General features: G+C 39.3%; 1 protein-coding gene across 3 annotated transcripts in view; it reads left to right on the top strand.

Annotated features, from left to right (window-relative positions):
- Window positions 1-21,117, top strand: part of DPY19L4 (dpy-19 like 4) — a 55,667-nt gene that overhangs the window by 30,663 nt on the left and 3,887 nt on the right. For 2 of the 3 annotated variants that reach the window (XM_080646179.1, XM_080646181.1), the window contains exons 9-18: window positions 242-373; window positions 477-575; window positions 1,126-1,199; window positions 5,616-5,774; window positions 6,486-6,605; window positions 8,706-8,826; window positions 11,595-11,651; window positions 12,284-12,366; window positions 16,993-17,125; window positions 19,067-19,225. In XM_080646179.1, coding sequence (XP_080502305.1) covers window positions 242-373; window positions 477-575; window positions 1,126-1,199; window positions 5,616-5,774; window positions 6,486-6,605; window positions 8,706-8,826; window positions 11,595-11,651; window positions 12,284-12,366; window positions 16,993-17,125; window positions 19,067-19,225 — 1,137 coding nt within the window. The remainder of the gene's footprint in view (window positions 1-241; window positions 374-476; window positions 576-1,125; window positions 1,200-5,615; window positions 5,775-6,485; window positions 6,606-8,705; window positions 8,827-11,594; window positions 11,652-12,283; window positions 12,367-16,992; window positions 17,126-19,066; window positions 19,226-21,117) is intronic. The other variant, XM_080646180.1, reaches the window with a different exon arrangement.

The raw sequence follows: 21,117 nt of genomic DNA on the forward strand, positions 1-21,117 counted from the left end.
AGATTTAGACGTACATAGTTTTAAAACTTTTAGCTTTGTTTGCAAGAATTCTTTTTAGAAGGAAGTGATAAATTAATTACATAGCATAACATTAAAAAACGGATTGAACATTTGCACAATATTGTCCTAAATGATAATAGAGTACTTATCTTATAATTATAGTAAAATCTAAACAAAACTAATGAAAATATGTACAATAAAATTCATTTTGTTCTTATTCATTTTATTTTTGTCCCTACAGGTTCATGAAGTTTATAAAATCTATATATTTTCTCTGTTTCTGGGATATTTACTGCAGTTTGAGAATTCAGCTTTATTGGTGTCGCCTTTATTAAGTTTAGTAGTAGTCTTAATGCTTGTTAAGTGCCTTCAGGTAATTAAAATTGCCTTTTTATCATTCTTATGGTGAATTTTTAAATTGTTAATTTTTTATGCCTCACTTCTTTGTTCATTTTATTCCCTTCCTCCCCCCACAGCTAAATGTGAAGAAAAGAACTTTTGTAGCTAAAATAATGAAAGTTATTAATTTTTATTTGGTGTGTACTCTGACAGTGACATTGAATATTATAATGAAGGTTAGTAACTCTGTGTCTTTATGTAGCAGAACAAATGAAATATTGAAATAGAGTGGACATAATTTTAATGAGGATAATGAGTTAGCAGGATAATAGTTTTACAGTAAAATTTTGAGTTGACCAATGATCATGCCTAGCATATTAAGTTAGAAAATAGGATTATGGTTTTTTTCTGGATATACTTTAAAAATACATCTACTTTATTTTCCATTTAATTTAAAGAGTCATTGTTATGCAGTTAACATTAAGTAATACATGGAATCAACTGAGATGAGTCAAAAATATTTGGAAGAGTAGGTAAGTTACTTAAGCCAGATGGGATAAGGCTGAAATCTTACTACCCCATTATAGTGTTAGGCTTGAGTGTAAAGTAATGTGATGGACTTATGCCAATAGATCTCCTTGCTTCACAGTTACACCATGTATTATTTCATTCATATTTTTTGTTTTGTAGTCTTGCTGTGTTTTCTGTTTGTAGTATTGGACAATAGCACATTGCTGTAAGTATAGCAAATCGTTTTTTGTGGTAACTTGTGTTTTTCTCCTCCAGACGTTTGTCCCACACAAAGAAAATGGGCACATGCTGAAATTCCTTGAAGTGAAACTTGGACTAAATATGACTAAGTAAGTTTTAGATTATTTAAGTTTATCTAACTCTATACCACTTAGAAGATAAAGAACAAAAATAATCAAAGGAGAACGTACACACCTAACTAAATACCACTTAGAAAATAAGTAATTTGGGATATTATATCTAGAAAAATCTGACATTAATGTTTTCTCTCATTAAAAAATTCTCATTTAGGTCTTCTTGAAATTCGAAATACTTAAACCTCAATATCTTCAAAGTATTTAGAGGTTACATTCTCCCTTGCTAAGGAATAATGATGTCATCTAAGGTCAGAATAAATGAAAGATTATAAGGAACCGCAGTAATTTTAACTACACTGGCAAAATGCTTACATGAAAAAGGGTATGGGGCCAAAACCGGTTTGGCTCAGTGGATAGAGCGTCGGCCTGTGGACTCAAGGGTCCCGGGTTCGATTCCGGTCAAGGGCACGTACCTTGGTTGCGGGCATATCCCCAGTGGGGGGCGTGCAGGAGGCAGCTGATCGATGTTTCTGGCTCTCTATCCCTCTCCCTTCCTCTCTTCCTCTCTGTAAAAAATCAATAAAATATATTAAAAAAAAAAAAAAAAAAGAAAAAGAAAAAGGGTATGGGGCCCAGCCAGCATGGCTCAGTGGTTGAGCATCGACCTGTGAACCAGTTAGCGCACATGCTAGGCTGCGGGCTCAATCTCCAGTGTGGGGTATGCAGGAGGCAGCTGATCAATGATCCTCTCTTATCATTGATATTTCTATCTCCCCCCTCTCCTTTCCTCTCTGAAATCAATAAAAAAGATATATTTTTTAAAAGGGTATGGGCACAAAAAAGGGGTTAGGCAGTAAGGTATTTATTTCATAGCGAAGAATCTCATCTTGGTGTTAAAATGGTGATTGGAGGAGAAGCTGACTTTTTATGAGACTGACACGCTGCCTGCTGCACTAAGAGGACAGCTAAGAAGCTGACGTTTTTTAAAATTCAAGGATAGTGTTTTGCCTTTTTTGTTTGTTAAATGCATTTTTAAAGCCTAAAATGAAATACATGCTTTTACATATTGACAGAGTCTATTTGCATAACAGGAAATGTATTTTTACCTGCACATTTCTCTTAATTCATATAATATACCTCAGAACCCTATTATCATTTACTGCAATTACATGGGATTTTAGATACTGTGTATGTAATTTCATGTTGTGATTTATCACAGTTAATAAAATATTTGGCATGGTTTAAACAATGGAGAAGTCTTCTGAAGTGTAAGCCATATACGTATGTCTAAGATAAAATGATTCTTTAAATGGCCATGTTCTATCTTAGAAAGCCCTGATTGATACTGGTATATGTAGGCCTTATACATAGCAAGCAATTAGTAAAAATTGGTTGTAGACATTTGTAATTTTCTGCCCTTTTCACTGACTTTCTTTCCCTTTAACCTTGGAAGACTCTAGAATGAGCCTAGGATTAAGGGCTGCTTTTGTCCTTGTTTCTTAGTTGATATTATGTCAGCCCCTTTATTTAGCATGTCAGCTTCTAGACTTATTTCACAAGGTAATATATTTTGTGTTTAAGAATAAGATATGGGCCCTGACTGGTTTGGCTCAGTGGATGGAGCGTCGGCCTGCGGACTGAAGGGTCCCAGGTTCGATTCCAATCAAGGGCATGTACCTTGGTTGCGGGCACATCCCCAGTGGGGGGTGTGCAAGAGGCAGCTGATCGATGTTTCTCTCTCATCGATGTTTCTAACTCTGTCCCTCTCCCTTCCTCTCTGTAAAAAAATCAATAAAATATATTTTAAAAAAAAAAAAGATATGGCCCTAGCTGGTTTGGCTTAGTGGATAGAATGTCGGCCTGCAGACTGAAGGGTCCCAGGTTCAATTCCGGTCAAGGGCACATGCCCGGGTTGCAGGCTGGATCCCCAGTGGGGGAGGAGGGAAGCGTGCATGCAGGAGGCAGCCAATCATTGATTCTCTCTCATCATTGATATTTCTATCTCTCTCTCCCTCTCCCTTCCTCTCTGAAATTAATCTATGTATATAAAAGCCTAAGCAACCACTCAACTGGTAGCTATGATGCACACTGACCACCAGGGAACAGATGCTCAACACACAGGCATGGAAACATGGAACAGACTGATGAATCTCAGAAGGAAGGTGGGAAGAGGGTGGAAAGAGATTAACCAAAGATCTTAAATGCATACTAGAAGCCTGGTGCACAGATTTGGTGCACGGATTCATGCACTGGGGGAGTCCCTCGGCCTTATCTGCGGGGATTGGGCCAAAACCAGCAGTCCGACCTCCCCCCAGGGGTCCCGGATTGCAAGAGGGCGCAGGCTAAGCCAAGGGACCCCACTGATGCATGAATCTGTGCACCGGGCCTCTAGTAAAAAAATATATATATATTTTAAAAAAGAATAAGATATGGTCCCTGTCCTTAAGAATATTGCCATCTCATTAAATACTTTTTTTTCTTCTCTTTTTTTTCATTAAATAGTTTTTGTACAAATAATAACATGGCTGGTATAAATAGTAAATGCCCTATGCTGAAGTGTGCCAATTGGATATTCGGATTTGGAGTTCACTAGTATTTTAGGAAACATTTCTGTTGAGACAGACTTTAAGGAACCACTAATGAAATGTTAATAAATATCTATTGGATGTGCAGGAACTAGGCCAGGTACTCTGGGGGTTAAAAAAATGACTGCAATCTAACATATGGCAGGTTGCATTAAGGACTATAATTGAAGGATAAATAAAGTGCTGTGGGAATATTAAGAAGGAAAGGCTGAGACTGGGGGTATGGAAAGAATCCTTTATAATAAAAGGATAATATGCAAATCGACTGAAAGGCAGAACGCCGGTCACTATGATGCGCACTGATCACCAGGGGCCAGATGCTCAATGCAGGAGCTGCCCCCTGGTGGTCAGTGTGCTCCCACAGCGGGACAGTGCTCTGCCAGAAGCCAGCTCATGGCTGGCGAGCTCAGCGGCTGTGGTGGGAGCCTCTCCCGCCTCCGTGGCAGCACTAAGGATATCCCCTGAGGGCTCCCAGATTGCGAGAGGGCACAGGCCAGGCTGAGGGACCCCCCCCTCCCCCGCCCCAAATGCACGAATGTTGTGCACTGGGCCTCTAGTATTCATTAAATTGGGATTTGAATTGGACCTTTATAGAATTAATAACTTTAATAGGCAGATTTTTAAAATGTGCATTTATTGTAAGTGCAAGATATTTTGATGGCAGCTTCTTTGATACAGCTGTATTGCTGTTTAACACATTGTGAAACTTTAACCTTTTATTCTAGATCCAGTGATTTTTGAAGCAGACATTCTCCATGAGTCCATGAGCAATTCTGAACATCACTTCTTCTCTTACCCCCTTCCCCAGGGCTAGGGATTAAGGATAAAATGGAACTTGGAAAAAAAACTTGATGGATTGGGAATGAGAATGCAGATAAAACTACAGATAATTGGGAATCTTGTTGCTCATATTTAGCTTAGGGTAAAAAAAAGGTTATCCTGTTTCTCATAGCTTAAAAGGTTTACATATCAAATTTTATGGTTTCTGTCTTAGTAATTAGATACCTCTTTTTAAAAGAGGTCCCAGCCCTAACCAGTTTGGCTCAGTGGATATAGAGAGATCGTCGCCCTGCGGACTGAAGGGTCCCAGGTTCGATTCCGGTCAAGGGCATGTACCTTGGTTGCAGGCACATCCCCAGTAGGAGGTGTGCAGGAGGCAGCTGATCGATGTTTCTAACTCTCTATGCCTCTCTCTTCCTCTCTATAAAAATCAATAAAATATCTTAAAAAAAAAAAAGAGGTCACAGTTGAGTTACATTTGTTAAAATCAGGGCTGTCTAATAATAATGTGAGCCACATAAATAATTTTCTAGTAGCCATATTAAAAAAGTAAAGAGAAAAAAGTAAATTTAATTTTAGTAATGTATTTTATTTAATCCAACATACTAAAAATATTATTTTAATGTATAAACAATTAAAAATTAATATATTTTGTATTTTTAAATTCTTTTTTATCTTTGAAATCCAGGGTGTATATTGGCCACATTTCAAGAGCTAATAGCCACATGTACCTAGTCATTAACATAGTGGATAGTGCAGATGTAGAGGTGGACAGCTGAATTTTTTATTGTCTTCTAGATAAAAATAGAAAGTGAAACTCCCTTAGAATTGTATTGGGCTCCAGAGATGGTAGCATTCCTTGGTAACAGAAAGCCGCATTTTTTACATTTATTGGAGCAGTTTGTTGCGGAGAGGTCATAAATGCTATTGTCTTCACTTGTAAAGGGTGGGGTCTGGCTGTTATATGTGAATGGATTTAAGACGTGTTTTGTTTTATCTAAATTTTTACTGAGATAAAAATAATACTCTTATGGTCAGTAGTTTAAAACACCTGTTGTTTTAATATGCTTTTTGTTTTCTATAGGAATTTCACAATGAATTGGCTCCTATGTCAAGAATCCCTACAGGCACCATCTCAAGAATTTTTTTTGCGATTGACACAGTCTTCTTTACTGCCTTTCTATATTTTAGTGTTAATTATTTGTTTTCTTTCTATGATACAAGTTATTTTTAGGAGAATTAAGTAAGTACCAATGAGAATCATTCACATTTCTAATATATTATGGAAATATAGTATATAAAACACTTATTTTTAATATTCTTCCAATATTTGTTTTAAGCTTCTAATTTCATTCTCTCTTCATCAGTATATAAAAAATAATTATAAGTTAACCAGATAAAATTTAAGTTTATAAATTTAAACATGTAATATCCAGATTTAGTGTAGGAGTAATATTTAAGTAATTAGGTAAGCTTTCACAAACTTGATAATTTACTCAGATTTTTACTTAACATAAGAATAATTTTTTCTATTTAACCTCATGCTAGTAGTATAAGTGATTTTAATTATAAAGTTTGATTATTTTAAAAAATGTTTATCATGTTTGAAAGGGGATTGTGTGTAGCATCTTGATTTTGAGAGTTTAGTTGTTTAAATTACGATTTAACTATATTGTTTTAGCAATCACTAGTGAGTGATAATTGATCTTGGAAAGGATCCTAAAACACTTTTTAAATTATATTTCTGAACTTTCATTTTTAGTATTCACTGAGTCAGTTACATTTAGGTTCTAAAAGCCATTTTCAAAGACTTGGAGATAGAAAAGTTAGTATTTGACTAGCAGAATATACTTTCAAATGATCAGAAATACCGATATTTCTTTTTATGAGGAAATTTAAGATCTTTTATTTTTCAAATATATATTTTAGTAAAAAACACATTTCCTTTCTGTAGTGGTGAGTCCCTGGAAGAAACTGTTACTCTTGAAGATGGACGAATTGGAGAAAGGCCAGAAATAATTTATCATGTGATTCACACTATTTTTTTTGGTTCTCTTGCAATGATTATAGAAGGGTAAGTGTACTTTATTTGACCTGTTTAAAAAATATATATTTTTATTGCCTGGCCGGTGTGACTCAGTGGTTGAGCATCAACCTATGAACCAGGAGGTCTTGGTTTTATTCCTGGTCAGGGCACATGCCCTGGTTGCTGGCTTGATTCCCAGGAGGAGGCATGCAGGAGGCAGCCAATCTGTGATTGGCGCTCGCTCGCTCTCTCTCTCTCACGCGCGGGCTCTCTCTCTTTCCCCCTCTCCCTTCCTGTCTGAAATCAATAAAAATATATTTTAAAAAGTTTTTAAAATATATTTTTATTGAGTTTTTAGAGAGAGTGGAAGGGGGAAAGAGAGAGAGAGAAGAAATATCGATGTGAAAGCAAAACATTGTTTGGCTGCCTCCTGCATGCCCCTTACCGGGGATCGAGCCTGCAATCTGGGCATGTGCCCTGACCAGGAATAAAACCCGCAAACTTTCAGTACATGGATGATGCCCAACCAACTGTGCCATAGCATCCAGGGCTGACCTATTTTCTTAAATAAAGAAGTGTGCTTTCTAATGGTTATAGGTGGATACTTTCAAGAATACATTTGTAAAACTTTATATAATAAACTCAAAGTGTATAAACTTTTTTAACCTAACTGGAGTTTACAAAGGCATTTACTATTAGTTGTGGAGGTGGGTAGGAGAGTGCAGTTTAAGGAACATTTCCTAAATGGGGTGACAGTATTGAGAGAGAAATAGGGTTTGGCCCAGCTGTCACTTTCCTTGTGTATATGTAATTTGGGAAGAAGTATTTTTTGGGAACTATAAGAGGGAAGTAGCAAGAGATAATGTCAAGAAAAATAAACAGAGACCAGATTAGGTGGTTTAAAGCCAAATTTGACAGGATCAGATTTGCTTTTTAGTAAGATCTCTCTGGCAGCAAAAATTGAGAAAGATTTGAGCAAAACAAGATTAGAAGAAAATAAACCATTAAGAAGGTGTCACAGTAGAATTTAGAGGAGAGTAGCAATGGAGATGGAGGAAGGGGCTAAAAACTAAAATATTTAGGAATTGGAAACTGCATGAATAGTAGTAGGGACTGTGGTGGAGGGACCATAGGAAGAGCTGCAACTGAGAGCCAAAGGAGGACTTTCTAAAGCAGTGGCTCTCAACCTTTCTAATGCCGCGGCCCTTTAATACACCTCCTCATGTGGTGGTGACCCCTAACCATAAAATTATTTTTGTTGCTACTTCGTAACTGTAATTTTGCTACTGTTATGAATCATAATGTAAATATCTGTGTTTTCCGATGGTCTTAGGCGCTACAACAGCGGTTCTCAGCCTGTGGGTCACCTAAGACCATCGGAAAACACAGATATTTACATTACGATTCATAACAGTAGCAAAATTACAGTTACGAAGTAGCAACAAAAATAATTTTATGGTTGGGGGTCACCACCACATGAGGAGCTGTATTAAAGGGTCGCGGCATTAGAAAGGTTGAGAACCACTGTAAAGGAAGATGTGATCAGATAGAGTAGAAGGTGAGGAAAGAAAGGTGAGTGTGGACTTCAAGAAGTCTGGCTGTAATGGGAATCAGAGTCTAAGGCAGAGGGGTACATTTGTACCGGGAGGGAAACACTTATATGCATTAAGGGATGGCAGCATTGAGAGTGTTCTGCAAACTGTCTGGAACACTAATCATATTTAGAGATGTAGTAGGAGAAAAAACTGGAAAGGAAGTCAAGGTCATATTTTAAGGGTCCTGAAAACTATTTAGATGAGTTTTCACTCATTTCAGTAGGCACTGGGGAGCCATTAGAATTTTGAACAGAAAGTGTCTTATAGTTAATGTTTGAAGAAGATTCATTTGGCATTTGGTTGAGCTGGAGGAGAGTCTAAAGGTAGAGGTGTTGATTTATAGGCTCTTGCAATAAAATAGTGAGCAAGGGTTGGATTCAGAGAAATCCGTGGATTTGCATAATGGTCTAATCTCTAGAGCAGAGAGTTTGTGTTCGAGGGGATATTCTATACATATAACTAAGTGTGCATGATATCTCCTGGAGTTATAAACCAGATTGTAGTATTGATGTTCATAGGATATCTCATATGTGACTTTTTTTGTCTTTTCCAGCTTGAAATATCTCTGGACTCCTTATGTATGCATGTTAGCAGCATTTGGTGTATGTTCTCCTGAACTTTGGACGACACTTTTCAAGTGGCTTCGATTACGAACTGTACACCCAGTGTTGTTGGTGAGTCATTGTTATTTTAGGTTAAGTACTTGTTTCTCTTCTAGTTAATGTAAATGGAAACCACATTGAATACCATTGAAATAGCATGAGTAAATCACATTATAACTTAAGGGTAGAAAGAGATCCTGTAAAAAACATTTTTAAAATAATTTCTAGCTGAAACCGGTTTGGCTCAGTGGATAGAGCGTCGGTCTGCGGACTGAAGGGTTCCGGGTTCGATTCCGGTCAAGGGCATGTACCTTAGTTGCGGGCACATCCCCAGTGGGAGGTGTGCAGGAGGCAGCTGATCGATGTTTCTCTCTCATCGATGTTTCTAACTCTCTATCCCTCTCCCTTCCTCTCTGTAAAATACCAATAAAATATATTAAAAAAAAATAATTACTAAGTATAAAAGAAATGAATTTTAATGCCGACAACTTAAAACATAAAAGGTAAAGAAAGTGAATCAGTAATGTGAGAGGCTATCAATAATTAATTTTTATATCTCTCTTGGTTTGAGATCTCTGGTATGTTTTCAGTGTGAATGGAGCATTTATACTGCCTGCTGTGTGCAATGTGCTTGGAGTACAAAGATAAGAAAAACGTGATTAATTTCATCATGTAGATTATGGTCTCCTGATCATAAAAGTAGGTAATAAAAAATATTGATGCACCTGCCTGGTATAGCTCAGTGGGTTGAGTGTCATCTCATGGACCAAGAGATCCCAGGTTCAATTCCTGGTCAGGAGCACATACCTGGAGGGAGCATGTCCCTACTGGTCTTGATCCCCAGTAGGGACATGCGGGAGGCAGCTGATTGATGTGCCTCTCCCATTGATTTTTTTAAATCTATCTCTCCTTTTCCCTTCTTCTCTATCTAAAAATCAATAAAAACATATATTTTTTTTAAATAGTATTGATGTTATTGGAACACAGAGAAGGGATACTTAATTCAGTTTTTAAGACTTTCCAGTATGACATTTGAAAGATGCTAAGTTATTAGTCAAATGAAGGGGGAAGAAAGGGTATTTGTGGTAGAAGGAATAAACACAGATAGGCAAAAAATGATGTAATCAAAGGGTATAAAAAACAGGAAAAGAAAGAGCATGATACAATTCAGTTTTGTTAGCACATAAAATGTGAGGCGAGGTAGGGCTGGTCAAGAAATGAGACTGGAGAAGTTGAAGAGGATAAGGTCACAGAGGCCTCTAAGTGTCCTGCTGTGGCACTGGGTCTTATCCTATAGGCAGTAGGAAGGCATTGAGATTGTAGGCAGGGGTGTGAGAGACAGACTTACAGTTTTCTCTCCACGCACCCTTACAGTTCTGTGAATGATAGACTTACGGGTGACAGACTGGAGCCAGGAAAGATGCTGTCACTCAGGTACAGGCCATGGTAAATGAAAGTAACAAAAGCTTTAATTCACTGAGTGCTCAACATGTGTCAGGTTTTTTTCAAAGCATGTCGCATGCTACTCAACACCTACAAACACCTATTGGCTAAGTTTTATTATCAGTATTTTATAGACAAAAAAATAAAGCCTAAACTGGTCAAATAATTTCCCTGAGATCACATAGCTTATAAGGCTGAAAATCAAGATGCACATCTAGGTTTTTCTTTTTTTTTTTTTTTTAATACATTTTATTGATTTTTTTTACAGAGAGGAAGGGACAGGGATAGAGAGCCAGAAACATTGATGAGAGAGAAACATCGATCAGCTGCCTCCTGCACACCCCTACTGGGGATGTGCCCTCAACCAAGGTACATGCCCTTGACCGGAATCGAACCTGGGACCTTTCAGTCTGCAGGCCAACGCTCTATCCACTGAGCCAAACCAGCCAGGGCTAGGTTTTTCTTATTGCAAAGCCCATTCAATTCATACTGTGCTATACTGGAGGGAGAAGAATAGTTAGAAGATTAATAAGACTTGGTGCCTGTTAAGTGTGGGAGAATGAGGAAAAGGGAGAAATCATTGTTGTTTTCTATGTTTCTGGTTTATATGACTGTGGATCTATGGGGTCACCAATGAACACGGGACAATAAGGAGAAAGACTTGGGAAGGAAGATGATGAATAATTACCTTTAATATTAGTCATGTTGTATTTTGCCAGTTTTTTCCCAAGAAATTTATACATTCTTATTTTAGCATACTAGTATATATATATATTTTTAAATATATTTTATTGATATTTCACAGAAAGGAAGGGAGAGGGATAGAAAGCTAGAAACATCGATGAGAGAGAAACATCGATCAGCTGCCTCCTGCACACCTCCCACTGAGGATGTGCCCGCAGCCAAGGTACATGCCCTTGACCGGAATCGAACCCGGGACCTTTCAGTCCGCAGGCCGACGCTCTATCCATTGAGCCAAACCGGTTTCGGCAGCATACTAGTATATTGATTAGCTATTTTGCCTGTGTTATTTCATTGTCTTTTTGTTGTTGTTAGTGTTTTAGGTAGCAGTTCAGGAACCTTTGTGTATTCTTCATAACTTAAATTCCTGTCAAAATTGTCAAATATTGATCTGCTATTTGAAATACATGTGTGTTACTGTTTTTATGCTCTGCCTTAAAATTATATAGTAAATATGTATGTTTCACTTTACCTTCAGTTTAATATGTTTTAAATTTATCATTGCTCTTCAGCCATCTGACTTCATGAGCTAGGTTTCATGCTGACTTAAATTTGTATAACTATATTGATGTGCTTTGTCACAGAGTCAGTGTCTAATACTTTAAAGTACAATCTGAAATATATTTATTCATAACCCTTTTGCTTTCATATTTTAGGCTCTTATTCTGAGCATGGCTGTGCCCACTATAATAGGTATCAGCTTATGGAAGGAGGTAAGGAAATCAGATTTTTGTATTAAAACTTTATCTAAAGGTAGATATGTGTGTAGGATATTTATATTGAAATACTATTCTAACAAAATAATGTCTGGTATTCTTAGTAATTCTTAATTTTTTTTATCATTAAGAACATGATAGAAAAGCTAAAATATGTTTAGAATGCCATCTGATGCAATTTTCTGTTGTCTAAGACTGTCATTAATTTAATTTATAATTGGCAAAGGAAATTGCTGAATAAACCAGTATTTATATTAAAAAGTATTTGGCAACTCCAAAATGTATATATTTATAAAATAATATAAATTCTTTGGATTATAATATAGCATGAAACTAATCGCCAATAAACATGTGAACTATTTGACCCCAAATTAATTAATTAAATTATTTATGATGTGTGTGCATAAAAGACACAACTAGTAATTGCTTGGTAAATATAAAATTACTTATTGAGTCTAGACAGTAAATTAACCATAAAATAGTTGATTTGAGTTGAGAAGATTGAGCAGGTCACTGTCAGAACAGTGTTCTAAAATTGTTTGTAAAAAAGTCTCTTTTCAAATACTCCGGAAAAGTTTTAAACTTTCTAGATACTTATACTTTGGGTGGGTTTTGTTTTTGCATTTTAGTTTTTTCCAAGATTAATGACAGAATTAACTGAACTACAAGAATTCTATGACCCAGATACAGTGGAACTTATGACCTGGATAAAGTAAGAACTGAACTGCCCAATATTGTTGTTAAACTATTAATTAATCATTGTGTACTATCTTATGGATTCAGGGTATATAATAATGTTTTTTCAAATTCTCATAAAATGTACATTGTATTTTTAGGGATATTTAATTTTTTATTGGACTTATAATTCTAATTTTTTAATTGAACTCATCTCCTTTGAAAATATACCATTGGTAAGTCTGAAATTTGAGACTCTCTGCCATCAAACACCTAGAAATGTGGAATAAAAAGGGACAAATACCCCATGCTTCACCACTAAGAGGCCCAACACCTTTTATTTTTTTTTTTAATTTTTAAAATATATTTTATTGATTTTTTTACATATAAGAAGGGAGAGGGATAGAGAGTTAGAAACATCAATGAAGGAGAAACATTGATCAACTGCCTCCTGCACACCTCTGACTGGGGATGTGCCCGAAACCAAGGTACATGCCCTTGACCGGAATCGAACCTGGGACCCTTCAGTCCGCAGGCTGACGCTCTATCCCCTGAGCCAAACCGGTTAGGGCCCAACACCTTCTTTTAAATGCAGGGTCTCTCCGTCCCTTGATCTGCCCAAATAAACTCTTTGAGGGGGGAGAGGGGAGAAGGAACAAATACCTTTTATTTGGATAGTCAAAAGGATGTTTCTTTTGCCCTAGGTTGGAGATGGACAAATGGTGGATTGCTAGTCTTGGTAACCAAAGTTACAAGGATTTTTAATTTCAATTTTATTGCCCACCCAATACAAGAGATATGATCTTAGGCCTATGGAAGCAGAGAATTATAATTGAGACAACTTTTCCCATCCCCCAATATATACATACTAGAGGCCTGGTGCACGAAATTCGTGCACGGGGGGGGGGGGGTGTGTTACTCAGCCTGGCCTGCACCCTTTCCAATCTGGGACCACTCGAAGGATGCCCTACTGCTGGTTTACAGGGATCAGGCCTAAACCGGCAGCCGGACATCCCTCTCACAATCCGGGACTGCGGGCTCCAGCTGCTTGCCTGCCTGCCTGCCAGCCTGCTCACCCCCAACTGCTCCCCGCCGCTGGCCTGCTCGCCCCCAAATGCCCCCCCTGCCAGCCTGATCACCCCCAACTGTCCCCCCTGCTTGCCTGCTCGCCCCCACTTTGCCTCCCCACTGGCCTGCTCACCCCCAACTGCCCCCGCTGGCCTGCTCACTCCAAACTGCCCCCCCCCCCCCCGCTGTCCTGATCACCTCCAACTGACCCCCACTGATGGCCTGCTCACCCCCAACTGGCCCCCGTGCTGGTCTGCTTACCCCCAACGGCCCCTGCCATCCCATCCTGGCCTGATCACCCCGCGGCGACCCAAGGTCCCAGCCCCTCCTTTTTTTTTTTCTTTCCTTTTTTCTTTTTCTTTTTTTTCAGCGCCTCCTTGAGTGGAGGCCAGGGCTGGCTGGAAGCAAGTATCTAGGATTTATTTATCTTCTATACTTGAAACTTTGTAGCCTTGAGCGGAGGCCAGGGCTGGCCAGAGTAGGCAGGAAGCTTGACTTCCTCCATCGCCGGGGGCAACTCAAGCCTCCTGCTTGCTCCAGCTCCGTGACTGCTGCCATTTTTGTTGGAATTTATTTATCTTCTATAATTGAAACTTCGTAGCCTTGAGCAGAGGCCAGGGCTGGCCAGGGCGGGCGGGAAGCTTGGCTTCCTCCATTGCCAGGGCAACCCAAGCCTCCTGCTTGCTCCAGCTCCGTGGCTGGCCGCCATCTTGATTGGGTTAATTTGCATACTCACTGGTGGGCATGGCTTGGCGTAGCAGAGTGATGGTTAATTTGTATGTTTCTCTTTTATTAGTGTGGATATGACTAAAGGGCTCTCAAAGAGTAACACTATCAGTTTAAAGGATAGACTAGCAAAAGATCCATCCAGTGGTAGAGAAAAATGATAAGAAAGCATGACCTTTTTGACCTCAGCTCTTGGTTAAAAAGATAATTCTCTGAATTTGTAACAATGGATCTGAATTAACAAGTGTTTGTAGTTTGAAATTATACTTGACTAATCTAGGAAACCCCAAAACAAGAAATCAACATAAAAAGTGGCTCTGGGGTAGTCTGAAACACCTGATATATCCTCAACCCAGACTAAAAGGCTTCCACAAATAAAATTTCTTGAAGATTATCTGTCAAATTACAAAACACACGAGGAAACAGTCCAACAACAAGAATCAAGCTCTCTAGAATTAGACCTTCAGTAAAATTTGTATCGGTCAGTTTTATGGCATGGCAGACTACCACAAAATTTAGTGGCTTATAAAGAATAAACTTACTATTTTGCCCCATTTTGAGGGTTGGCAGTGGGAGGATTCTTCTGGTCCAGGCCAGCTCAGCTGGGATTGGATGGTCTGGCATGGCCTCTCTCACATGTCTAGGTTTGGGTAGGTATCAGCTGAGGGAATGGAATTGACTTGTCCATGTGCCTCTCATCATCCAGCCCAGGTTAGCCTCAGCTAATTTACAAGGTAGTGGTTGTAGAGTTCCCAAGAGCAGCAAGAGAGGGCAAGTTTAATGTTTACCATGTTTGGTCTCTTCTTACCTTATGTTTCCTATTGTTTGTTGGCCAGAGCAAGTTACATGCCCAAGACCAGTTTCCTCCTAGAATAGCTATAGGGAGAAGAATAACTGTGGCCATTTTGCATCCAGTTTGTCCCATGGATGGAGACTGAAATAATTACATTGAAAAGTATTGAACACATAGAAGAAGAACCTGCAAGGTGAAAGAGAATGAAACACTATCAAAAAAGACCTGGAAACTGTGGAGAAAAAAAAAGTTTCTAGAAATGATGACTAGGTTTATAGAATAGGTATATAGAAATGAGAATACGTCTTATTATAAGGTCTTATATTGTAATGACACCCCTCGATAATCTCATATATATAAAATTTGTTTTCTTTAGATCACCGTTAACTATTGCTCATTAATACTTTTTGTGAATTGTATTTACCATTGTGAAACACTGACTATTTAGGTTTGTGTTGTTGTCATTAACAAAAGAGGGAGTTACATCTGTGTGTGTGATTTATCATAATTTGTATTTTCAAAAACAGCAAAGGCCCAAACGTAGGACTTTGTACGTAAGACAGTTGGACATTTATGTTACTGTGGTGTAATTATTCAGCCTTACGTTTGTTTCCCCATTACTGAGTGCTCCCAGACAACAACGGATAGGTGCCATCTCTTTATTCCCAGAGGGCACTGTCCCCAGCACCTGGTGGGTGCATGCTGATACAGGGAGCGCATAAATAGATGAAGGCAATAGAGTAGACCCTTGGGACCTGTTTCTGGGTTTCCTAGTCTTGTAGGTGGCATCTACCTGGGACTTTGGATCATGGTTCAGGGCGGAGAAGTTCTATATGTGATATCTGGAGACAGATATGTGGTAAAGGTAGGGAAGGAGCAGGAGGATAGATGGATCTGGAACGAGTTGGATTGTGATTGTTAACATTTGCAAAAAGATGAATTTGAGAAATCACAGTATTACCATTGAATTGATTACACTATATAAAATAGTATATTCCTGTCACTATATCCCATTACCCTGCACTGGTGTTTTTTTTCCAGTTTTTTAAATTTTTAAAAAATCCTCACCCAAGGATATCTTTATTAATTTTAGAGAAAGAGGAAAGGAGAGGGAGAGAGAGAGAAAGAAACATTGATGTGAGTGAAACATCAATCGGGAGGCAGTTGGGAATTGAACCCAAAATCTGGGCATGGACCCTCACCAGGAATCAAGCCCATGACCCTTCTGTGCACGGGACATGGCTCCAACCAACTGAACCACACTGGCCAGGACACCCTTTGTTGTTTTTTAATAGCATTATTGCCACATGATTTATATGTTTACTAGAGGCCCGGTGCACGAATTTGTGCACAGGTGGGGTCCAGATGCCACCCCCCATGGGGGCGGAGCGGGCCTGGCAGGCGGGGGGGGGGGGAAGGGATGCAGAAGGTTGTCTGGCCGGCCCCGCCCCCAATCCATCCTGGGCCAGCCAGGGGGAGGTGTTGCCCCCAATCGGTCCAGTTGTCTGGCTGCAGTGCGAGTCATAGCCATCGGTCGTTCCATCATTCCAGTCACTTGGCTTTTATATATATAGATTGTCTTCAAGCAAGGATCTTATCTCCACACCCCCAGAAATTAAAAAAATTTCTGTATCTTCTGCACTCAGAATCATTCCTAATACATAGTAGATGCTCAGTTTATTTTTGAATGAATCCATAAATAAAATGAAGTGAAGGCTGACATTGAAACATAAGTATAAAATATATTGTAAGCCCTAACCAGTTTGGCTCAGTGGATAGAGCATCAGCCTGCGGACTGAAGGGTCTCAGGTTCGATTCCGGTCAAGGGCATGTACCTTGGTTGCAGGCACATCCCCAGTAGCGGGTGTGCAGGAGGCAGCTGATCAATCTTTCTCTCTCATTGATGTTTCTAAGTCTCTATCCCTCTCCCTTCCTCTCTGTAAAAAATCAATAAAATATATATTTTTTAAAATAAAATAAAATGTAAGTTGCCTGGTATTTCAGAGTTTATATAAATGAGTGATCTAGGTAGTATATTTACCTTTCCAGTGTCTAAATCTCTGTGGTTCTTTGCAGAAGGCAAGCTCCAGCTGCAGCTGTGTTTGCAGGGAGTCCACAGTTAATGGGTGCAATTAAATTATGCACTGGATGGATGGTGACAAGCTTGCCTCTTTACAATGATGATGATCTTCTCAAGAGAAATGAAAATGTAAGGCATTTAAATTCTATATTTGGATCTTTTTTAACACCACTCCATTTTAGTATAGTTTTGTAAAGATGCATATGTTCCTGATTAGCTGGGAAAATCCAAATAATTTTAAAAGGGTTAGTTAGCTTTAATTTTTAAAAAGCTGCATAATATCATTGTTCTCAAATTATTGAAGGCAAGAAGTCAGTTAATGTCTTGATACACTTTGTATTTCCAAGCTAAAAATCTATTACACTGTGGTTTATGTTTCAGTGTGGGCTATTATACTTAGTATAACGTTAGAATGGTATCTAGTTACTTAATGTTCGGAGACCATATCATTTGAATTAGACATATATCTATAATTCATGACATGTGACTGATTTTTGTATGATCCCCTATGCCACTGATTCTCAAACCTGGGACAAATATGCCCCTAGGGGACATTTGGCAATGTCTGGAGACATGATCTAATTAGAGCAGATCCCCAGTCAGGGCCCATACAAGAATCAACTAATGAATGCCTAAATAAGTGGAACAACAAATCGATGTCATCTATCTATCTATCTATCTATCTATCTATCTATCCATCCATCCCTTCCTTTCTCTCTCAAATCAATTTTTTTTAAAAATTGAAAAGAAAAATGCATAGGAATCAAAACTTGAGTTTTAGGCATCCTTGGCTCATTCAGTATTTTGTGACAATGGTCAAGTTATTTTTAACCTTGCTGACTTTATTTTATGTATAGCATGAGTATAAAATACTCTGATACATAGTAATATAAAAGATTAAAGGAACTATCACAACTCAATGATAAAAAGACAAATTAATTTAAAAATGGACAAAGGCCATTTGCAACAGGGATGAATCTTGAGTGCACTATGTTAAGTGAAATAAGTCAGATAGAGAAAGACAATTTTGTATGATTTCACTTATATATTGAATTTTTAAAAGCCGAATTCATAGAAACATGGAGTGCTTACCAGGGTCTAGATCAGCCTTGGGCAAACTTCGGCCCTCGGGCTGGATCCGGCTGTTCTATCTGGTTCTCTTGCTCTCCCCTCCGCTCCTTTACTTTGAATTTATATTAGTTCACACAAACACTCCATCCATGCTTTTGTTCCGGCCCTCCGGTCCAGTTTAAGAACCCATTGTGGCCCTCGAGTCAAAAAGTTTGCCCACCCCTGGTCTAGAGGGTAGGAAATTGGGAGATGTTGGTCAAACTTCCAGTTATAGGATAAATAAGTTCTAGGGATCTAATGTATGAAATGGTGAGTATAGTTATTAATGCTGTATTTTATACTTGAAAGTTGCTAAGGGAGTAGGTCTTAAATCTACCACAAAAAAAGAAATGGTAGTTATGTGACGTAATGGAGGCTAACATTATGGTGGCAATCATTTTGCCATATTTAAATACATTAAATTAGCACATTGTATACTTTAAATGAATATGATGTTATGTGTTAATTATATTTCAATAAAGCTGGGGGGAAATGGGCTAAGGACTTGAATGTAGCCCTAGTTGGGTAGCTCAATTGGTTAGAGCATCATCCTTTTATGAAAGGTTGTGGGTTTGATCCTGGTCAGGGCAACCAATGAATGCATAAATAAGTGGAACAACAAATCAGTGTTTCTCAATCTCTCTCTCTCTCTCTCTTCCCCCCTCCCTCATTCTCTTCCCCCCTTTCTCTCTCTCTCTAAAATCAGTAAGTAAATAAAAATTTTAAGACTATAAAAAAGACTTGAATGTACATTTCTCCAAAGAAGATATACAAACGGCTAATTACATAGGAATACTTTTATAAACTTCCTGAGGGCAGGAATCAAGTTTCAGTGAATATCTTTATTTTCCACAGATAGTACTCAGTACTAAGAACATAGTAGAGAAAAATTAATGTATAGTTTTGATTAACAAAAGTTTTAAATGTCCTTTAAAATAACTTTTAATTATATTCTTTCAGATCTATCAAATCTATTCAAAGCGATCTGCTGAGGATATTTATAAAATACTGACATCTTACAAAGCTAATTACCTAATTGTAGAGGATGCTATCTGCAATGAGGTGGGAACCATGAGAGGCTGTAGGGTTAAAGATTTATTAGACATTGCAAATGGCCATGTAAGTAACCATTTGGAAATGAATTCTTTTTGATAAAAATGGTTTTATTTAAACTTGTAATCTTCAAACATAATTTGGGAATTTAGCTAAGAATATAATTCAAAGTTATGTAACAACTACAGGCCCGGTGCATGAAATTCAGGCACTGGGGGCGGGTTCCTCAGCCCGGCCTGCACCCTCTCACAACCCGGGACCCCTCACTCCTTACTGCCCGCCTGCTCGCTGCTCCTTACCACTCAGCTTGTTGCTCCTTAGCGCTGCCGTGGAGGCAGGAGAGGCTCCCACCACCGCTGCTGTGTTCGCCAGCCTTGAGTCTGGCTTCTGGCTGAGTGGCCTGTGGGAGGTCACTGACCACCAGGGGGTAGCTCCTGCGTTGAGCGTCTGCCCCCTGGTGGTCAGTGCGCATCATAGTGACCAGTCATTCTAACAATTCCGCCATAACAGTTGCTTAGGCTTTTATTATATAGACTAGAGGCCCAGTGCACGAATTCATGCACGGGTGGGGCCGGACCTGTCAGGAGGAGGAGACGGTGGGAGGTTGTCCGGCGGGCCTGCCCCGATCGGGGCCCCAATCAGGGCCGGGCCGGCTTTGGGGAGGGGCTGCAGGCAGTTGGCCAGCTGGCCCTGCCCCTGATTGGGTTGGTGGGGCCAATCTGGGGTGGGGCCGGCCGGGGGAAGGGGCTGCAGGAGGTTGGCTGGCTGGCCTTGCCCCCTATTGGCGTAGGGGTGTGCGATCAGGGGCGGGGCTGGCTGGGGGGAGGAGCTGCAGGCTGATTGGGTTGGGGTGGGCTGATCAGGGGAGGGGCCACAGGCGGTTGGCCGCCAGCCCTGCCCCCGATTGGGGTGGGAGAGGCCAATCAGGCAGGGCTGGCTGGTGCGGGGGGCGCCCCAGGATGTTGGCCGGCCGGCTCCATCCCCCAATCGGGCCGCTTCGCTGGCCGCTGTGGGTGTCATAGCGACCAGTCGTTACAGCGTTATGGTCACTGGCTTCTTATATATATAGATGGGCAGAACTTACCAAAAGTAGGTTGAAATATTTTTTCAATATACAAAAGAAAAGTTGGATATTTTTTGCAGGGAGATTTTTTTCCAATACATGGATTTCTTATTACCTATACTATATATGTCCAATATGTATAAACCAAAGATGGCCAGGGTTATAAAGTACAGCATCAGGAATATAGTCAGTAACAGTGTGATAGCTATGTACTGTGCCAGGTGGGTACTAGAAATACCAGGGGGAACACTTGGTAAAGTATATGATTGTCCAACTACTATGCTCTACATCTGAAACAGATACAAAATAATACTGAAAAAAGCATTAAAAAATAAAAAGCTGATATAATTTGATTTGAATGATGATTTTAACTCAATGTTATATTCTTTTTTTTAAGTATGTTTTTGTTGATTTGAGAGAGAGAGGAAGGGAGAGGGATAGAGATAGAAACATTGATCAACTGCCTCCTGCACACCCCACACTGGGGATTGAGCCTGAAACCCTGACATGGGCCCTGAATGAGAATCAAATCGTGACCTCCTGGTTCATGGGTCAATGCTCAACCACTGAGCCACACCGGCTGGGCAATGTTATATTCTTATGTTGAGAAATTTATTGTAATTTGATACATATCTACTCTCTTACCTCTCAGTCTGTAGTGTATACTGTATGTCTAGCAATTAAGAGGACTGGCAGGGGAGTGTTGTCTGGAATGGGTACCTTTACTCCTGGGAAAGTTGAGTGTGGAGGCCCTTAGGAAAAGTTTATTAGGTCATTAGGTCATTCTAGGTTGGAGTGCATATTCTGTCCAGGTTGTGGCCAATATTTTTTCTGCTCTTTCCTAAATAATTATTTGTCTTATCAGACCAGTTTGGAGGTGAGAAATTCGTTTTTA

The sequence above is a fragment of the Plecotus auritus genome, assembly GCF_963455305.1.
Source record: "Plecotus auritus genome assembly, chromosome: 11".
Lineage (NCBI taxonomy): Eukaryota > Metazoa > Chordata > Mammalia > Chiroptera > Vespertilionidae > Plecotus > Plecotus auritus.